This window comes from Protopterus annectens, chromosome 1.part0 (genome assembly GCF_019279795.1).
Source record: "Protopterus annectens isolate FY-2018-M chromosome 1.part0, PAN1.0, whole genome shotgun sequence".
In the NCBI taxonomy this organism is placed as follows: domain Eukaryota; kingdom Metazoa; phylum Chordata; order Ceratodontiformes; family Protopteridae; genus Protopterus; species Protopterus annectens.
Window position 1 is genome coordinate 1,537,675,006 of NC_056725.1, and position 21,910 is coordinate 1,537,696,915.

At 38.3% G+C, this 21,910-nt stretch overlaps 1 protein-coding gene across 1 annotated transcript in view; it reads right to left on the bottom strand.

Annotated features, from left to right (window-relative positions):
- The window catches only part of LOC122803380 (solute carrier family 22 member 3-like), a 423,027-nt gene extending 405,765 nt beyond the window's left edge, over positions 1-17,262 (bottom strand). Inside the window, exon 1 of the mRNA XM_044073001.1 lies at positions 16,723-17,262. Within this exon, the coding sequence (XP_043928936.1) occupies positions 16,723-17,139 (417 nt within the window). The 5' untranslated portion in view covers positions 17,140-17,262. The remainder of the gene's footprint in view (positions 1-16,722) is intronic.
- Between the last annotated feature and the right edge of the window lie 4,648 nt (positions 17,263-21,910).

The following is a 21,910-nucleotide window of genomic DNA, read 5'->3' on the forward strand; positions in this document are numbered from 1 at the left end:
ATGTAGAATACAGCCAGGAATATTATCAGGTCCCATAGAAGCTGTATTCTTGGCCTTGGACAGTGCCATTTTAACCTGTGCAGCAGTAATACTGGGTGCCTGGCAATCTACTGGTATTGTGATTGGTCCTTGGGCGGGGTAAAGTTGGCATTGAATGTGTTGGCCAGTTTATTGACAATATCCATTAGCTCAGTATAGCAGGTAGCATTGTGCAGTAACTCAGAGCAAATCTGGGTACTGCCATAGAGATTCTTTACATAACTATAGTTTTTGATGCCCTGGATTGTCCTGGTGAGGAACCTCTGTGGTCTCTCCAGCTGCTGCATGTGCTTTGTGAGGTACATGCTGAACAGGGTTCTTATTCAATAATGGGAATTATAAGGGAAGAATACAGGGATGTTATGACCTGCTTCTCCCTGGATGAGATACCCTTACTTATGAGGTGGGTCATGTAGAAAGCTTTCCTTACAATGGAAGCAACATGGTGGTCAAAAGTCAGGTTACAATCAAACTGGGTGCCCAAATCCCACATGATTCATTACATGCTTAGGACATTCTTATTAATGTTATAATTTGTGGGGACATCACTCTTCCTAAAAGGGATGATGATGATGATGCATTTTTTGGTATTCAGTTTGTGGCCATGTTTCTGGCACCAGATATTTGTTTGGGTGAGACACTCTTGGAGGATGTCCACATCACTAGGGGAATTGATGACAGCACCCAGCTTGCAGTCATCTGGCAAACTTGGTCAGCCATAGCCCACTGTTTTTGGCCTGCACCTCAGAAAAGTATATCCCAAATAATAGAGGCTCTAAGACCAAACTCTGGGGTACACTGCTCATTATGGGTGAAATGCGTGAGGTGGCTTCCCCTATTTTGACTAGGTGGGTTCTATCAGTGAGCCAGTTAGCTACCCATCTGATAACATATGGATTGATACAAAAAACACACTGACAACTGGAGAAACGGTCACCATCCATTTTTACTGTGCTCCCAGTACTTCGGCATAAAGCCTTCCAGGGAATAATTTCTCACCAGAATGGTACAGCTTAAATATATTTCATTACATCAATAAATCAATTATTCAATTAACTATACAATAATTATTCACTGAGTCACAATGATTTAAAGTGCATAAACATCAAATAATGCTGTCTAATATACTTAAACATAATATAATTGCATAACTATCTAATATTTTCAACACTAATACAAAAACATACATGATGCTTTATTTAAAATTATACAAAATATCTCTCATTTTATACATGCAAATCTAACTCCATGTTAAGACCATGGGGCCAAAGTGTTTGAAAATTAATGATATATCTACTTTCCATCCTCAAAAGGATGTACTCATATTCTGCTCCCTGTGCTGCATAAGGTTTATTTAGTACAATGAAAAATAAACTACTGGTGTTCCCATTATGAACAGCATGAAAATGTTGGGCAACAGGATTGTTTAACCTGGCATTCCTCATATCCCCCAAATGCTCCATAATTCTTCTTTTAGCCATTCTTTTGGCTTGCCCTATGTACCATTTTGTAGGTTGACAATCACATCCAATGGCATAAACAACCCCACTACTACTGCAACTATAGGATCCCAAAGCTGTAAATGTTTTTCCATTAATCAAACTGCCTGAAATGTTTCTGACTTTATCACACACCTTGCACTTCCCACATCTGAAAGTGCCTGCTGTGGTTAAATTTTCCTCCACCCTTCCAACTGACCCTAACATAGAGTAATTCCTTTAAATTATGAAATCTGCTATGTGAAAATATAACTCTACCAATAAAGATATTGCCCACTTCATCATCCTGCTAGATGATAGGCCAAAACCTATACACCAAAGCCTTCAATGTTGCTGAAAAGGGGGAAAATTTGTTAACAAAAATATATTATCCTCAGATACTTTTTTTGGAACCTTCATACCCATGACATCTCCTATGGCCCCCTGTCCTAAAAGGAGTAATCTGTTATCTAGCTCTCTCTTCAGCCTTTTTCAGCACCTGTCCAGAATACCCTCTGCTGGCTAACTTGGATCTAACAACATTAAACTTTTCATCTAATGTGGTCTTGTCATAAACATTGTCCCCAATGCACTTAAATTCTCCAAAGGGAAGAGAATTAAGCAAATGTTCTGGATGCATACTGTCAGCACTCAAAAAATTATTAGCTGCTGTTTCCTTATAAAATGGTCTGAAAGACACTAATTTATTCTTATCAACAAAAAACTCCAAATCTAGGAATTGCATCTTATCCCTATGGGTTTGGTAAGATAATGTGATACCATATTGATTGTGGTTCACTTCCAATATAAACTGTTCAAAAAGACTAATTTCCCCTCTGCACACAAAAAACAAATCATCAATGTATCATTTAGAAACTAACACATTTTGTGCAAAATATGTGTCCCTATGAACATAACTATCCTCAAAAAAACCCATGAAAATTATGGCATATGTTGGGGCATATGATGCCCCCATAGCTGTACCTGTTTTCTGTAGAAAATAAGTGTCTTCAAACCTAAAAATGTTATGTGTTAGTGCAAACTCTAGAAGCTGTAATATATAATTGGTTCTGGGACCTTCCCCCAGTAACCTAGCTGCTGCTTCCAGACCCCAACGATGAGAAATGTTGGTATACAAAGACTTGACATCAACAGTTGCCCAGAAATAATCATCTTGCCATTCCCTACCTCCCATAGCGTCTGATAGCTCTTTACCATTCTTAATATGTGAGGGGACTCGATTCAGATGTTCCTTTAACTGTGCATCCAGAAAAATACCTATATTCTAGAGATACCCCACCCCTGACACTATGGGCCTCCCAGGAGGATTCAACAGGTCTTTGTGTACTTTTGGGATGGCATAAAACCTAACCATTCTGGGATGTTTAATATGAATTTTTTTAACATCATTTGTGGAAAAAAATCCTAGTCTCTCTCCCTTTTCAAGCAAATCCAACAACAAATCATTATACACATCTTGAACACTGCACCTGTTCATAAACATCATATTCCCGTAATAAATCTTCCACCATGCTGTTATATCCAAGTCTAGACATTATTACCCAATTCCCTCCCTTGTCAGCCTGTGAAAAAACATAATCCCTATTCAAATTTCGTAACTGCCTCAATGCATTCTGTTCATTCTTTTTCAAATTATGAGGCTTGTAGCTATCAAAAAAAAATTTTATATTCCACTTGCACTTGTTTATATAACACCTTTTAAAAATTTAATATAGCTGAAACTGTCCTAGGCGGGTTGAAAGGGCTGACATAAGGGACCTTAGGAAGAGTTAATTTCCCATAGCCTATTCTATATGAAAAAACACCTACAATATCATCCCTGTTAGTTTCAAATTCACACTCGTCCATGAAAATATCCACAAATTCATTCTCATGCAGAGACAAATCCAACAGTGGTTCTTCATCATCCACACTACAAGCTGCATTGCAATTCTCACTATTCACATGTTTTTTAGAAAAAAATGCTTTTAAATGCAGTTTGCAGCAAAAACAACCTATCTCTAACATGATGTCACCAAAGGTTGGAAAATAAGTAGGTACAAATTTCACTCCTTTCATTAAAAGACTATGCATGCTATTGTCTATTTGTAAATCTGATAAGTTAATTACATTCAACATTTCACCCTGACTCACTGATTGATCCTGATCATTTAAATTATTCAAGACATAACTGGTATTTTCAAAATCACACTCCACATTAAATACAACAGGGACAATATTCGTAACATTAAGTCCAAAGTGTCCAATTCTTGTATTCCCTTCATTTTTTCCTATTCTGCCATCTCGGAATCCGCTTGCTTCTCATAGGTTCATAAGGTTGGTACTAGGCTATCAGCCCTAGGGCCTATACAAGCCTAGCCATAACAATTCCCTGGCTATTTCTTCCCACATTATTTACTTTCCTGGACCCCTGTCTAGCAGGGCGACTGACGTGATCCCTGGGGTGAATTTCCTTTCTCCCATCCAATCGTCAAGGTTCCTCTTGAAGAGGTCCAAAGAGGCACTCTGCTTGACCTGTATGGGCAATCTATTCCAGAGTCTGGAGAGTCTCTGGGTCAGGAACCTATCCCTCCAGCATGTTTTGTTTATTGTGATGACAAGGTTTAGATCCCTGGAGCGTGTAGCTCTGAGGGATTGGGATTTCTTTAAGTGTAGCATGTCCAACAGCTCTGGGCTTGACATGGCCTTGTATGTTAAGCAGAGATCGCCTCTGAGTAGACGATATGCGACAGAGTATAGCTGGAGTTTTTTAAGGCGGTCAGCGTTGGGCATCTGCTTTAGGCCTGTGATTCTTTTAGTGAGGTATTTCTGAGGCCTTTCCAGTTGTTGCAGATGTCTTGAGAGGTACATACCAAATGGGGCGTTGTATTCTATAATGGGTCTAATGAGGGATGAGTACAGTGGGACAATGACCTCCTTTTTTCTGGATGAAAATCCCTTTGTGATGAGGTGTGCCACATAGAAGGATTTCCTGACTGTTGTGGCGATGTGGTTATCGAAGGTGAGACAACTGTCCACCTGTGTCCCTAAGTCTCTTATCACACTTTCTGTGTTTAGTGTACTGCCACCTATATGGTAATTCATGGATACATGTTTTTTCCCAAAGGGGATAACAATACATTTCTTGGCATTGAGCTTGAGCCCATGGCTCTGGCACCAAGCATCTGTTTCTGTAAGGCCCTGCTGAGGACTGACACATTGGATATTGTTCTGTTCAGCTTGTTGGACACCTCCTTCACTCAACTACTCAAATGAAATGCTCTTTCTGCCATTAATGCTGGTACTTGCTTCAGTGGATCAGAATGATGATTCTCGCGAACGCCGAGATCTTACAGCCATATTTTTTAAGGTGGACTTGCTTCTTGTGGGTTTCCTGTCATTGGAAAATGAGATTATTGTTATAATCTCGATCATCTCTATCTAGTTCACTACACTTTCTTTCTAAAATTTCAGCCTCAGCTTTGCCCACCCTGGTCTGGATATCCTTCATTCTTTTATTAAATATGGCTGTTGTTGTCTCCACCTTAAGCTCATCTTGGAGCTTCAAAATTGACCTCCTTACTTGTTCGTGGAGTTGGTTATTACGTTTAACAAGCACCTTAAGCCACCCTAATGTGCACTGTAAAGAAATGTTCTTCCATTCTTCAAACAAATCAGCCTCATCTTTGAGAATTCAGAGGCTGGAAGCTTATCCACCCTTAAACCCCGAGGGGTTAAGTTCAAACTAATATATTTTTCCAACAGACAAGTGTCATAGTATAAAGACAATTCCTTGATAAGTAAATGTTCCAGTCACTCATTCCTTGTTGCAAACTGGTCACCCAGCTCAACACAGGACCACAAATCAGATGCAGCCAGCTTCTCATCCCTTTCTCTCCACATTTCAGTACAGGAAAGAAAGTTACCCATTGAATTGGACACAGAATTAGAATTGGAATTAGGTATGTCTCCACCATCCGAAACTCCAGCTAATGACACATTATCAAAACCACTCCACCATGAGCCAGCTCACCAATAATACAAAAAAACACACTGACAACTGGAGAAATGGTCACCATCCAATTTTACTGTGCTCCTAGTACTTTGGCATAAAGCCTTCCAGGGAATAATTTCTCACCAGAATGGTACAGCTTAAATACATTTCATTAAAGCAATAAATCAATTATTCAATTAACTATATAATAATTAATTATTCAGTGAGTCGTGATGATTTAAAGTGCATAAACATCAAATAATGCTGCCTAATATACTTAAACATAATATAATTGCATAGCTACCTAATATTTTCAACACTAATACAAAAACATAAACAATGCTTTATTTAAAATTATACAAAATATCTCATTTTATGCATGCAAATCTAACTCCATGTTAAGACCATGAGGCCAAAGTGTTCCATATGGATTGATGTCTAGTTGAGAGAGTGTATCTATTATGCCTGAGTGGGAAATAGTTTTGAAGGCTTTGGCCAGGTCTAGGTAGGTGGCGTGCACCATCTTCCCCTCGTCCATGGCTTTGGTGACTGTCTCAAAGAAGTCAACCAAATTTAACAGACATGACCTCCCTGTGATGAAGCCAAACTGTGTGGGATCGAGTGTTTAGAGGTTGTCAATGTTCTTGTTAATGAGGTCCATGATAATCCATTCCATGGCTTTGCAGATCAGGCTAGTTAGACCGATGGGTTTATAATTTTTCGGATCAGCGGACACTCCACCTTTGTGTAAAGGGATGACAGTGGCTGTCCTCCACTTGGCTGGGATGAAGCCAGTACTCAGGCTTTGATTGAATAGGGTATTTAATTGTGTTGCAAGCTCCTGCCTAAGTTCATGTAGGATGCAGCCTGGGATGTTATCAGGTCCCATGGATGCTGTATTTTTTGCCTTTGAGAGAGCAGTGATGACCTGTTCCCTAGATATAAGGGGTAGGGGGCAGATACTGGGGATATCCTAATTTACTGATGGAGGGACAGAGGGGCGAAGTTTTCACTGAACCTGTCAGCCAGCAAGTTTGCTATATCTACATCATTTGGGTATGTGGTGTCCTTGACCACCAGTTTTGTAGGGATCTGAGCACTTCCTTTGAGATTGCGGATATATTTGAAGAAGACCTTATGATTGGCTCCAGTAGTTGTGGCCAATGAGGACTAGGAGTTTGCTTTGGAGGAGTTCACTAGTGCCCTTATTTGCTTGTTCAGGCTGAGGAGAGATTGCTTTCAATTGGGCATCTGCTCCTTCTTGGTCCTGGACAGCAATTTCTTCCATTTGTTATAGAGTTTATTTATTGCAGATGTTCACTGGACAGGTTTACTCTTCCTTGCCGAGGATGATTTGAACCTGTCGGGTATTCCTGATTCCATACATCTATATAAATGCTCGTATAGTGCTTTGGTGTAGTCTTGGATACTGGTGCCAGCTCCTAGAGAGGGGGGGGCTGTAAAGCTGTTTATACCATCCCTCAGGAGATTGTGATCAACTTTGGAGAGGTTTTCTTGTTTGACCCTAGCTAGAGGGGGTTCGGAGGAGATAGTGACTTCAAAAGTGACCGCTTTATGCTCAGATCTCACCAGGGAGCATGATACTGCAGTGATGCTGCAGTGGTTATTCATGATGGTTAATACCAAGTCCAAGATAGTATCAACTCTTGTGGGGGTATCAACTACCTGTTCCAGGGCATTTGCATTGACAAAACTGAGGAATCTCTGAGCATTTGTGTTCTGGCATGAGTAGTTCTTCCAATTTATGTTTGGGTAGTTAAAGCCACCCAGGATCAGGGGAAAAGGGTTGAAGTTTGATAGATTTAAAGAGGTCAAGATAGCAGTATTGGGCATCTTGAGTCAGATTTGGGGGCCAGTAGCTAGCTATGATTTGTATAGCGGTCTTGTCAATGGCTAACTGCACCTAGAGTGTCTCCTGTGTGTCATACTGTTTGACCAGCCTGGAGGTATGTGTGTCTTTAATATATATTGAAACTCCACCTCCTTTGGCTTTACTCCCCACAGTGTTTGGTCTGAATGTATGATACGATCGCAAAATCATTTACAAACCCTCACACTGCCCAGTGCTCTTTTCCATCTTAACCCACTACCACCCAAATAGGCCACTTAGATCTGAAAAACAACTTCTCTTACAAGTAGACAAACCTAAACTCCCAGCTGGCAACATGCTTTATTCCTTCTCTATTACCAGGCTTTGGGACTCCCCTCCATTAACTATCAGAACCTCTAGTAATATCTCTTCCTTCAAAAAATCTCTGCTGCAACACCTGTCCCCAATATGGCAATGCATATGTCTAAATTCTCATCCATCTAACCTGACTGCCTACACTATAAGTTTGTTAGCACCTTAATTTACATCATTACCTCTTCAAACTTTCTTTTATTACTACTCAAAACAAAAATTTAAGTTTTGTTCTACTAGCCATCTTTGCCCTTTTGTCTATCTACACCTTCATGCAGTCTGCTGCTTATACCCTCAAAACACCTTGAGAATACTGCTAAGTTATTGTTTTCTTCAGCATATTATCTCTAGTGTTTAATAATACAATCACTTGACTAGTTTGTAACTTTTACCTGTATAAATCTGTACATAAAGTGTTTGTACACCTTTTCAACTATTGTATATTATTGCCTTTGTGTATACTGCTTGTATCTTCTAATTGTTTTACATTTTATGTACTGTTTTATATTTTATGTGCTGTTATACTGTGGAGCTTTTCTCCCCGGGCCTCCACTGAAAATGTCTTGGCCCAGTGGACTTTCCCACTAAATAAATGCCAATAAATAAATAAATAAATATAATAAATGTTCGAGATGTAGAACTCTATGGTCAAACAGGCAGTTTGTAGGCAAAATATTTTCCTATGAGACAAATTTTGACACATCAAAACATATGCAGATTATTGCTTTTGCTTGTGCAGTAGAACTTGATGCCATCTTATAACATAATAATGGGTTGCACATATATAGCAATATGTGGGTAATGCTAAATTACCCACGGTTGGCGTGGTTCCGAGGGACCAAACAAAGCCAACCGTGGGTAAATTTAGCATTACCACACCCAGTGAGTTATTGCTATTATGACATTATTTAAGAAAAGAAACTATTACTTTTCTTAAATAATGGCATAGTATAATGCCTGTTTACTGCCCTTCCGCAGATGTCTTGGCATCCGTGGCAGTTCTGATGTACTGCGGCGCCTGCGGTACATCAGAGTTGTGGGGCAACGGAGAAAGCAAGATCTCCGTTGCTTTATGTCTCGCTATGTTAAATGAGTTTAACATAGCGAGACAGTTAAAATAAAGCAACGGACATCTCCGTTGCTTATTTTAAATCTCGCTATGTTAAACTCATTTAACATAGCGACACTAAAAAAGCAACGGAGATCTTGCTTTCTCCATTTTTTAAACACTCGCTATGTTAAATGGGTTTAACATGGCGAGACAGCTTTAAAATAAGCAACGGAGATCTCTGTTGCTTATTTTAAAATGTCTCGCCATGTTAAACCCATTTAACATAGCGAGACAGTTAAAAACGAGTTATACTAATGGAAAAAGTCCGGGCGACGGACCTTTTCCATTAGTATAACTCGATTTACAACGGGCACGCTGGCCAATCAGCGTGCACGTTTTGGGGGGATCATGGTATAATATGCCATTGACAATGCCAGCCCTGCCCTGGCTAATACTAAATGATCACTCTTCCAAACTGAAAAAGAAACTTTAGCCTTATTTTGGAACTGTTAACAGTTTTATTCATAGCTTTGTGGGTGCCCATTCACTCTGTCGCATATCACAGATATCTTGAAATTATTTGGAATAATACTAAACCCAAGCCATAGCTAAAACTAAGAGATGAGGACTCCACATACAGCCATGATCATGTGCAGTATTACAAGTGTTATTAGAAATGAGCAGATTTTATGTCCAAATGTCGAGTAACAGCGGCCTCACAGTATTTATTTTAAATTTTATAAGTAGCACACTACATCAGTTTTCTTGTCCACCATGAAGTTACTAAAGCACTCACTCTGAAAGACATCCAGAGTAAAAATAAATTATAAAAGGGGGAAAAATGTTATTTCCAGTATCAGTTAAAGCTCTACACCAGAGCACAAGCAGTTACACCCATAAAGACTCCGCTCTTTGTGCCTCTAGGTTAAAAAAGCTTACCAACATAAAGGGGATTTAACAGTAACTTTAATTTATATCACTCAAATCAAAACACTAGAGGTGGCACATGGAAACATCCACACATAGTGAAAACAAAAACACAATTAAGTCAAAACCAACAAACTGAACTATTTCTAGAGAGCTAGCTTACATGCAATGTCAAAACTTTTGTCAAAAGCAGTAAGATACAAAGTATGTCCCTTTAGCCAAATGTAATTACAAAGAACTAGGTACTGTTGTTTATTACCTGTTGTGTACTGTGAATATTTCATTCTTATAATATAAGGCTGAACCAGATATCATGTAATTAAAAACTATCAATACAGCCTTAGCAAAGGCAGTAGCAACAATCTATGTAAAAGTTGGTTTCTTGTTTTGTATTTTAAATATATTTAGAACTGATAAAGGCTCTTCACTTAATGGACATCATCTGAGCAGTTTTGCTAATCACATGTTTTAAACATAAAAAAATGACATCACTGTAATCTTAGTCAAATGTAGTCACTGAAAGATTCAACAAGACCCTGTGCAAATCACTAAGGCAACTCTTTCAAGTTGTTGACATCAAATATATCCAGAGGAAATGCTAAGCATCTGTTTTTCATAGAATACTGTGCTATTCCTTACATTACTAATGGATATTCCTGAAACACATTGTTGAAATCTGTTTTAAAGACAGATTCCCCTCTTTGATACCAGATCACCAACCACATCTATCAAAAGTTGCCAATTAATTATAAGGCAAATCCAATATACAAATGTACGTAGATGCCCATACAGGGCATAGTCATTATGGCATGAAGGTAGGAGACTCTCTACCAATAAACAACAGTGGCACATTAAATGCATCGCTTCTTAAGGGCTGCAAACTTCCAAAGTCAAAAACATTGTAAATGACAATCACAGCTGCAGAGCAGTGGTGTCTCTGAATTCACACATACAATGTTTCTCATTGTAAGAAAGTCTAAGTTAGCCAGTGCTTCACTCATTTTTTCAGACTTTAACAATGGTGATATTAAAGACTGAAGAAGCCTCACTAACCTACGCACTAGGATTCAGAAACTTGACTACTGTGACCATGCCACATTGGCTGCTGTTTACCTATCGGGCATGAAATAGCCCTCCACTCCTTATGGATTAACACTGAGAAATACATGTACAAACATGGCAGCTAATTTAAAAAAAAAATGCTTGCAGACTGAGCAGGTTCTGGTTCTGTGTTGTGGGTATATATTCTCCACTAGCAGCTAAGGAATGTGATGGGAAACTTTTGTGAACTTAACAAGTACGTGTGTCTTGATGTGACTCTAGACTTGTCTGTTAGATTGAAATGTAGTGCTGTAGCTATTACTGAGGCTGTATCGCTGCATAACTGCACACAGAGCACTACAGCCTCTAGTAACTCACCAACAACTGAAAACAGTGTTCCCTACTTAGGCCTTCTGCAGTAATAACATGCAGACCCAAAACACAGACACACACACAGACACACACACACACACACACACACACACACACACACACACACACACACACACACACACACACACATGTGCATTTTGTACAGCACTCACAGATTTCACTGTGGAAGACACTGCACACTTGTTTCCTTCCCCACCTGTGCATATGATGATATCTGTACCCTTCCCTTTGAAATTTGTTATTTAGGGTACCTATGCCTGATATAATGCTTGGTCAGCCTATACATGGGTAAGCACAGTCTGGTATTCAGTTTGCATGCGTTTCTCCTGTAGTGAATATGCTTTACTACAGGGTCAAAGTTATGTGCCAGCCGCTGCATCTTTGCCAGTAGCAGGCCATACTGCTCTCAACTTAATGTATCATGTCTACCTCCTGTTGCTTAGGCCTCTGTTGGCTCCACATCTGGTGCTCTCTTCAATGCCCGGTATTGTGGGAGAAGTCCGTCAAGCAGCTGGCCACCATGGTGCAACTACCTCCTAACTATTCCCAGTCAGTCTTTCCCAGTAAATAAATGTAAATAATTATAATTTTGTGCAATACTGCATACACTGAGAATATTTTTGTACATATGCAAAAGTCATACTGCAGGGTACCACCAGATGCAGCTAGGCAGCAACATGACCCTTCAGTAACCCAAACATATGCTCTATGATGACCTGGATTTGGGACAAGGCACTGTTGTATTCATGGTTTGTCACACTTTGTTGATTTCACATGTGCATCATCAACTAGGGCTCCAGGGCTTATCCAACATCTCCGATAATATATCCCTGGATGAAGTCACCCCTAACAAACTAATAATAAAGGTGACAGGTGTGCCATATGTAGGAATCATGGTAACTCCCTGCATGGTCTACTGAAACACTATGGAGGATACTCTGCATTACAGACCAGCTGGCAGTTATTTGGAGTAATATCTCTAACAGTTTATATGTCCTCTTCCTACATCAACAAGTAGAAGTTTTATATCAATGTGGTTGCAGTCTATGGCCCCCAGCACATCTGGTAAATAGACTATTTCATAGAAATTCTATATGGTGTTGGCTGCCTCTCCTCTGTGGGCTGTAGAAATCACATAATGATCCCCCACTTACTGCAACCAAGCATCAACAAACTGATGGTGTATTCTCTTGGTAAATGCCTAAGATGCCCCCAGTGTGCCCCCTCTTGACCATTAAGAGCTATCTATAGCTAATATATATAAAGTCATACATATCTTTGCAGCCATTGGGATAGGTAATCGACAAGCATGGTGATAAGGTCAAGACATGTTTACCAACTCCTGCATGGTGTTACTGTCAACACCATACTGGTCCAGAATGCCAGTTTCATGACTGATGTGAAATTTTAAGGAAGGTTAGATGATGCAGCTCCTCAAAGGGAACAGAATGCATCACCTTGACTTGTAGCAGTAAAAGTAGGCTAGTAGTGTACTAGGATGGAGCAAAACATAGACACACCAACAGCTGAGCCTGATCTTTTTTTTAATGTGATACCGGCTTTTAAAAGCTGGTATTGCATTTATGGTCAAACCTGAGTGCTGCGGTACTACATGTGCGGTCTAAACTGTAGCAACTCATGGCTACATTTGTAGCAAGCAGTTTGCTACAGATTAAACAGATTTTTTTAAACTTAAGTATGAGCACTTCAGTGCTCCATACAGGCAGAGTATAAAGTGCAGCAATTGTTTGCTACATTTGTATTAAACAGTTTGCTACGGTTTAAAAGAAGATTTTTTAAAAATAAAATATGTTGAAGAATGGTTGGTGGCAGGACACAGAAATGGGACCTGAATAAATGGAGCAGGAGTAAGGGGAGGTTAATTATACATCTGTTTTTATTCCAGTAGAAGGAATGTGCATTTTGTGTGTGGTTTTTTTTGAAGAGCTTGGGATGTGTAAATCTAATTGTAATAGGCTGATCGCTTGCAATGAAACAACTGGCTTATTACAACAAAGTTTTTTTATTTCATCTTCACTTGAAGAGCTGAGGGGTTGGGCACTGGTTCGTAGTACCAGCCCAAGGCACTAGTTGAACCAGCTAAGCTTCTGAAATAGCCCATTGGATATACATACTCATTAATATGCAGCAACTTCAAGAATAGTTCTGTGATTCTCCTGCATATATGCAAGAATTTTACTGTGGTCATTAGCACCAGTGTTTTCGTAGCATGTTGTGTTCTTTACACCTTTCTGAATCTCTCCACCATCTTGTTTTACCTCATGAATTAATACTTCTGCTTATTGACATCTGCTTATGCAGCCACTAACAATTATCATGAACAGCTCTATTGTCAGTCTCTACTGCTTTCACCGAGTATGTCTTTGAATTACACATACTATGCACATGGCTGTTCATCACACACAATTGTCTACAACAATGCAGTGAATATTTTTAAATCCCAGGGATGTTGATGTGCCACGACATTTGACTCAAATAAGCCTGAAGCATCTGGCATATCCTTAATGGTGTTTTTGTTTCTTGACTGTATTAATTTGGTAAGTATGCATTCTGTTACTCGGATACATATTACAAATAGAGTTATATTTTACTTACTCGATGTTTAGCTACTTGTAGCTTATTTATGTATTCCAGTCCAGGCCTCAAAGATACACAGACTGTGTTGCTAAAACTGCATTGTCCAAATTTGTACAATGTCAGCAGCAATCTGTTTATAGCCAGAAGGGCAAAATCCAAATGGTGGAGGTCCCGGGGGGGGGGGGGGGCTCAACCTCTGGGGGGGGGGGCACTTTTATAAAATTTGCTGCAAATCATGAGTATACAGTGAGATGAGTGCTTGGCAGTGAGTTGGTGAAACTCTAGTGGATGGTGTTTGAGTTCATAAAGTGGATCAGTCAAAGTGATGCTGTATGTATTTAAACTTGCAGACATGATTATTTGTAATGAAAAAAGCACTGATATTAATTTTGTTACTGTTTTTATCTGAGAGCAGGTTACATCGTGGTGCATACTGATCAACTATTCTTAAATCCTAACATCTACATTGATCTGATACACTTCACTGTGGCAAAAAATAACACATAATACCTACAAGCTTTTATGAACTCTAATGTGCTGCCTGCCATCAAAAGCTTACTGTAATTGGTTATATGGTTGCTTATTTGTCAGTGTAATTCCTTCATTGTTTATACAGCCATGGCTTGTTCTGACATCTGAAATGCATGGATTTAAAATGAGAAGTGGGCATCTTAAATTGCTGAGTACTGGCCAATATACAACTCTGGGACATGACTGTGTAGTGTGCATTACTTATACTAGTGTGCTGTTTAAGTATGTATTGTAATACTATGTTAAACTGTGTGTTATTATCCGGTGTGTAATCACTTAATTTCTAAGTACTGAATGGTACATTACACATACCATTCTAACCATCCTAGGCCACATTGTGCAAAGCACTCAACTTTGAAATAAAAAAGTAAGAATATGCCCCCTTCTATGTATTCATGAACACATACAGACATTAATGCAGGTGATAGACAAATGCACAGACACATTTTTGGTGTGTGTGTGTGTGTGTGTGTGTGTGTGTGTGTGTGTGTGTGTGTGTGTGTGTGTGTGTGTGTGTGTGTGTGTGTGTGTGTGTGTGTGTGTGTGTGTGTGTGTGTGTGTGTGCGTCTGTACATCCTATCCTGCCAAGGGTACAGGCTTTTATCTGCCCAAAATGTTCATCCCAGGCACTTATCTCTAGTATACACTCATCATGCTGCTAATAATGTTTTATATGGGTTTAAATGACCCCTACCTGCTAATACAAATAAAGATAATATTGTGGTCGTACAGCTGACATACCAGTGAGCCTGTAGGAGCCAGAGTCTGCATACAAGCAACACTGAAATGACACCAAAGTGACTGTTAAAGCCTGTCCCATGCATTGATATTGGTGTGATCTTATGGCAGTCACACGCTTGGATCTGATGCATGCCCTTTTTGCTGGAAGCTGTCCTTTTTCCTGCTTCCAGTTTGTTGTTTTAGTGCTACAAATCTCTTTTCTTGGCATCATTGTCTTTCATTATCTATGGGTGCATACTCTGCGCAGCGTGACCTATAATGCCACTGTTCTCTGTTTTAGGACTGATGTTCCTTATATCTGAGCACTCACTCCACAGCAGTTCAATGTACTTTATACATGCACCACATAACATGATGGTGCTGACTGTGCCATTCTGTACTGTCTGTGACACAATGAGTATGGAGCACCAGCAAAGCATTTCTTTGTAGAATCACATATTCATCCCTCCTACAGCTGAGATGCCTTCCTCTTGTCTTTCTTACATAGTATACGGGCACCTATGGATCCATTTGGTTCTTATTTACCTTGAATAAGGTTTCAGCAGAATGTAATTAGATTCTACTGCATGTTTTAGTAAATAACCAGCAACAACATGCCTCATCATGTCTTCTTAGAAAGTCAGAGATTTAGGTTTCTTACTCAGATAATAAAAGGTGGTGTTTTCTAAATACCTGGTACACCTACATGCTCAGAGTGATGACAGGCATGTGAGCTGCCTATACCATTACATTATCTTCCCTGCACATTCACATTATATTTATTCAGAGAGAAAAAAAGAATTTAATATCATGGTCCAACCGCTGATACAGTGAGCCTGTAGGATCCAGAGTCTGCATACAGGCAACGCATAATTTAGTACAATGTATTTACACAGGAAAAGCTAACTTATTATTCACTGTTTCAAAGTTAGCTAATGGGTATGAACTTGTATAGATGTTCCATAAATGGGGCTCACAGCCACTTTACACAAGAAATTGCCAGACAGTATGGCAACATTTTTGTCATTATATTCATTTCTAGGTAACAGTTTTCAGCGCTTACATGCCTTTTATAAAAGGAGAAAATGTGAATATACAGTTAGTGCAGAGCCACCTGAACAATTACTTTTGCATTAAGGTTGTGCAACAGATATTCCTGCCTACAGGCATGCATATCCATGTTCTGTAAAGTAGTGTACAGCTACCACAGGAGTTTTCAGTATGGTTTTCTTTTTTTGGTTCTATGTATGAATGAGTTCTTTTCAGCAGTGATATTCTGCACACCATTGGTGCCAGGGTTGTTAGCTAGTTTTATATTAAACACATATTAGAATGGCCATTCATACAAGTAACATTCCTCATGCCAACGTCAAGCTCAAATTTCATCACAGCTAATTGGTTCAGTGTGTAATATGCAACAAACAAAATACTTACATATTTTCTTTGGACTTAAGCCCACCGAGCGGTAAGAGATTCACTCTTTAGTGTGCAATGAGGAGAAAACTTTGCATCTCAGTTTAATATTTTTTGGGAAACGTAGAAACATGCAAACATCTGTCTTGCAGTACGTCATATATTACATGCTGTACATACAGTGAATCATTATCAAAATATACTGGAAACCTGGCTAGCAGCAACTAATGTGACTACTTGAAAATGTTTATGAAAATAATGTCTGATCTTTATTTTAATAGGAACACAAAATGTATTCTGAAATGCATCCACACTTTACTCACTTATTTCTCACCTCAGTCACAATAGATGAGCGTGGTCCTTCATAGTTCCACCCATCTGTACAGCTTATTGTTGGTGTTGTTGTGTTTATAAATGTGCCATTGCAAGTAAAGAGACTGCAATTAGAAGTGGGGTTATTCCAGTTTATGTCATATCGTAAACACTGACTATATTCTGATGATGGGATAGACAGTATGCCCTCTTGAGGAATAGTATAGCTTCTTTCACATTCCACAGTCAAGTTACATTTCTGTCTGATATTATCCAGTCCTGAACTCCGACACCAGTGCCTTGGAGTATAACCTATGAAAACTATTCCTACAAACATAAATGCAAAAGTTGTTCCTGTGAGACATAGCAAAAGAAAAATTCGTTGCTGATATTTTCCAAATTCTCCCACTTCTTTTAAAATATCATCAAAAGTTGGCATCCTGTTAAAGTTAATGAAAACTGAGCTCCTGTTGTCTGAAAGGAATGAAGACTTCCAACTTCCCAACTTCTGCTTGTATAATATTTCCTGCCTGTGCTACATTCTCTCTCTCTCTCTCTCTCTCTCTCTCTCTCTCCCTGACTCTATCCCTTTATCACTCAAACGCACTCATGAGCACACTTACTCATGTTCTCTCTCTCTCTCTCTTTCCTTTCTGTCTCACTCCAAGAAATACACACACACACACACACACACACACACACACACACACACACACACACACACACACACACACTCACACACACACGCACACACACACATATACATAAACAAACATTCCCCTGATGTACAGAATGTGCATGTCAGAAAACATTTTTGTGCCATTAAGGTAATGGCACAGAACAGATTTGTACTATTTCACTGAGTCGATAGTTAAAATGATAAATTAATTACAGCGATCACAGTTGCTGTAAATGTAGCTTAGACTATATTGTTAAATGTTATGTCACTATGCTAAGACACAGGAATGTTTTCTTGATAACTTTTTTAGAAACGAAGACACTATCTTGCAGACTCAGATTTAAGACATGAAGGAACTGCTTCTCCACAGAGATGTATATATAACTTGGTATTATTTTATTTTCTATTTAGAAAATTTCCTTCACAAAGACAAAATGTAAGTGACCCTGACGTTATTAATTTTGCAGTGCAGTGTCTTCTTAGCTCCACACAGTGTCTCTCTCAACATGAAAATCATAGTGCCGTCTTAAACTCAGTATAAAATGAAGGATTAGCCATGCCCAGTGAAACCACCAGATATCATTCTGTAACTCATCTACATGAATATATTTTGAAGTGGCAATAAGTGAGACTTCACTTATTGATCACATTTTATAGGCTTGTGAAACTCCACATTAAGGCTGTAATTAAAAATATAGCTTACACTGGGTAGTGTATGCAAATTTAAAGTAAAGCATTCTGAGTTCACATACAGGTATAGCATTGTCAAAAGCGTGACTTCTCTGATATTCCTTTTAGACCAGCAGGGTGTGGTTTTCAGAGGGTTCTGTTCTCCTGTTCCTAAAAATAATTTATGCCAAACAATCTCTGAAGCAATGTGCTGGTCACAGGTGCAATGTTCACTGATAAGATATATTTGCTCTAAGAGTGCTACAAGAGACCAAATTGTGGCAAAAGCTCATTTTACTCGCGTATTGCAACCTAGTAGTATAAGGCTATATAACACAACTGCAAAAAAAAAAATGATGACACCAGAACAGCTACTGTATTTTGAGAAAAACTGCATCCTCTTCCATAACTCAGAGACAGATGTAGAGCTTGGCTTTCAAAATATATGCAGGGTATAGGGCAAGGTACTAGTCTAGATTGCAGATTAACATTTTAACCAATAACTCATTAATCACAGTGAAATCATTCATTAAATTTACATATTAACATACCATCTAGTAAAATGAATGCAAGGTTCGATCTCATATTTCTGCTGTCATGCACCATTAATGGTATTTTTTAAGATGCAGAAAAAAGTAAAGATGGTAATATCATACACTGGTCTATAACATACTTTCATACATGCTGGACAAGATTACACCCAAGTTTACAAATATGCACGGGAAAACCATTTAGATATGACATATCTAAATCACAATAACTGAAATTAGCACTTAAGTGTATTTCTAGATGGAATTCAACACAGCATAATAGTTAACAAAAAAACAAAAGTGTGAGCAACTGGTAAATACCACACACTGGGATAATGAAGGAGCTGGCTTTAGAAATTGTTTGTCTTTATTACTGTTACTGTTTGTAAAAGGATTTTATATAATATTACATTCCACTCCCAAATCTCAACTCTCAATTCGTAGCACACATTATTTAGTCAAAAACAAATAGAATGAAAACAAAATTGATAAAAAATCAATTAACCAAGTTTAGTAGACCAAACTTCTACAAATCTATGTAACTACCAACATCTCACAAAATGGAAGACATTCTACCTTAACAATCTCCAGTTAAGCTGCTGCCTGTTTTATAAAACTTTCTGGCTTTGGCCCATTATAGGAATATTTGACCTTTACTTTCCCCTTGACTCTTAACCACTCAAAACTCTGCTGTAAGTCTTGATATTGTTAACCCCAATTACACTGTTGTTCCAAGAATATGTCATATCCACACTCCTAACCCAGTCTCCTAGAAATAATATTACTGATTTCTCTGGACAGACCTTCTCTGTTTAAACCCAGCAAAGTATATTTCCAATTCTATGGACTTTTTTCCCCAAAAATACATCCCCACTCTTGAATGACTTCTTCCCAACACAGATGAATCCCTCTACAATCTCAAAACATATGTACCCCACTACCTTTTCCTAACATCTCCAACATTCTGCCTAATCTATACCACATTTTAGGGAAAATAAAGTGGGGATGGCATATACTATCTATGCAACCACCAGATATGATGATCCCAAATTGCCAGAAGAATTTTCATCTTAGCACTAACTCTTATTTTCCATTCTGCTGTAGAGAACCTAACTTTCTCCACTCCTTCCCACATATCCTTCAATTTGTATGTCTTCTTGGCATACTTGTGTTTAATTAGTATCTTATACAGTTTACTGTTAAACGCCTTTCCTTTATAGCCCTCCTCTTTGGAATCCAGGGAGTCATCTGATTTCATCGCCATCTATCTAATTTAATTTTATAGACCCCTCCAAACCATCTTTTACCAAACACTGCTTTGTCACTTGAGAAACTGATTTGGGTCAGATACCGCAGATGTTGAATGCCAGCATAACTGATACTGCTGGTTTGAACTAAAGAAATATCCTCTGGACCTGTGCCTTCAGAACCACTTTGTTGGCAATAAGATTGTTCCATTTTTGAAGATTTGTTAAATCTGTGATCCATATTTGTACATGTATTGTGTTTGTTCAGTACTCAAGTATTTTGCCCATGTTTGAATGTGTTTGTTCATTGCTTTAAGACAAGTCATGTTGTCTTTTCTTCTTATTCTGTTGCTTTTTGAAGAACAGGTGAAGCTTGAATTAAACTATTCACCTGTTCAATGAATCAATTGACTAATTAATTAATTAATTAATTAGTGATTAGACAAATGGCATGACATAAGATGAATTACATGAAAACAGACACTTGATAATGGAAGCAAGTCATGCAAATATTCAGAAAAACATTAGTACATAAACTGCTAAGCTCTGATGTACACATAAACACTTATGTTATCATATAGGTTCATAGACTCATAGGTGCTCATTAGGCTAATGACCAGAAGGACCTTTTTAAGCCTAGCCATGAATCCCAAATCTCTGACAAGTTCTCAGTATATTGTATATATTTAATGTTATTAGGGGAAAGACAGAAGGTCCAGGGAAAAGCAAAGGAAGTTTCTGTTGCAAATTATTTAGATATCAAAAACACATGGGATAGTCTCGTTATACTCTTTTTAGGAGGAAAAAAGAATGATTCAGCAGTTCCCAAGAGACTATGACAGTGAATGCGATGACCTTGATGTCTTTGGTGTAAAAGTCAATTGCTTATAAGGATTCAGATTCCAGGCTTAATAATCAGTCATTGATAAATATCAGGGATTGGGGACAAAGTGCAGAGCTAAGCAAACTGCTCAGCTTGTACAGTGTACCCCTGGTACAGTATGTTTTTCTAAGGTAACCACATGGATTAATTTGAAACTGCATGAGAAAGTAATGCTGACATCTGATATGAATTTATTTTTTTTTTTACTTGATAAGTGAACTCTTTATTCACAGACTCTTTTCAGCTTTAACTATGGCCAAAGATCAAAAATAAATATATTATGTTTGGATAGCTTAGCATAAACAATCAAAAACAACTTTTGGGAGATGAAAGGAACCTGGAAACTCAGAAAAATGTCATGCAGTCACAGGAAAAGCATTCAAACTCCATAGAATAACGAGAGGCTAAGAGTGAAACAAAGACCCTACAGCTCTTGATCTTATCTCATTACAAACTGCAGTACTATGTACACAATAAAGCTTGTCAGTTTATCTATATTTATATCTATCAATCTGTATACATGCAAGCTCATAGACAGTTACAAGCATGTACATGGTGTGTGTGTGTGTGTGTGTGTGTGTGTGTGTGTGTGTGTGTGTGTGTGTGTGTGTGTGTGTGTGTGTGTGTGTAAAAATAATATACCCCTCCCCAGAAGTTTAATTTTGCTATATTTTTCTGTAGCTTTAAATGTTGTTTACTGTTTCCATTAATTTCATTTGTATCTAGGAATTCACTGTTTGGTTTGTTATGTCAGGTTAGGGGTTTCTTTTCCTTTTTCAGACTGGCTGTTTATTTTTAATTTTCACTTTTTATCAGTTATGTTAATCTCTATTTACTTATAATAGTAATTTGAATTGTATATAGCTTTATGTTCGTCTTGTCTGTGTGTATGCCAATAGCGTTAGAATTTAGTGTTGGGTTTTTCTGTTTTGTGAAGTGGTTTGGTCTTAAAGAAGTGGTCAGTTTACAAGGCATCTTTAGCACTTTTTTATATATATTGTGCACTGGTCTAGCTTTTGGTTATTTAGGTTACGTATAGACAGGCAGATGAATCATGGTCAAATGGGGCCCTAGGCAAGTTAATGCCCCCCCCAAGTCCATGCCAATATCAATTATCTTGGCTGTCACTCCCCAATTACCATTAAACATTGTGCAAAACTATCAGTGTGCATTCTATTTTATTTTCTAGTTTTACAATGATC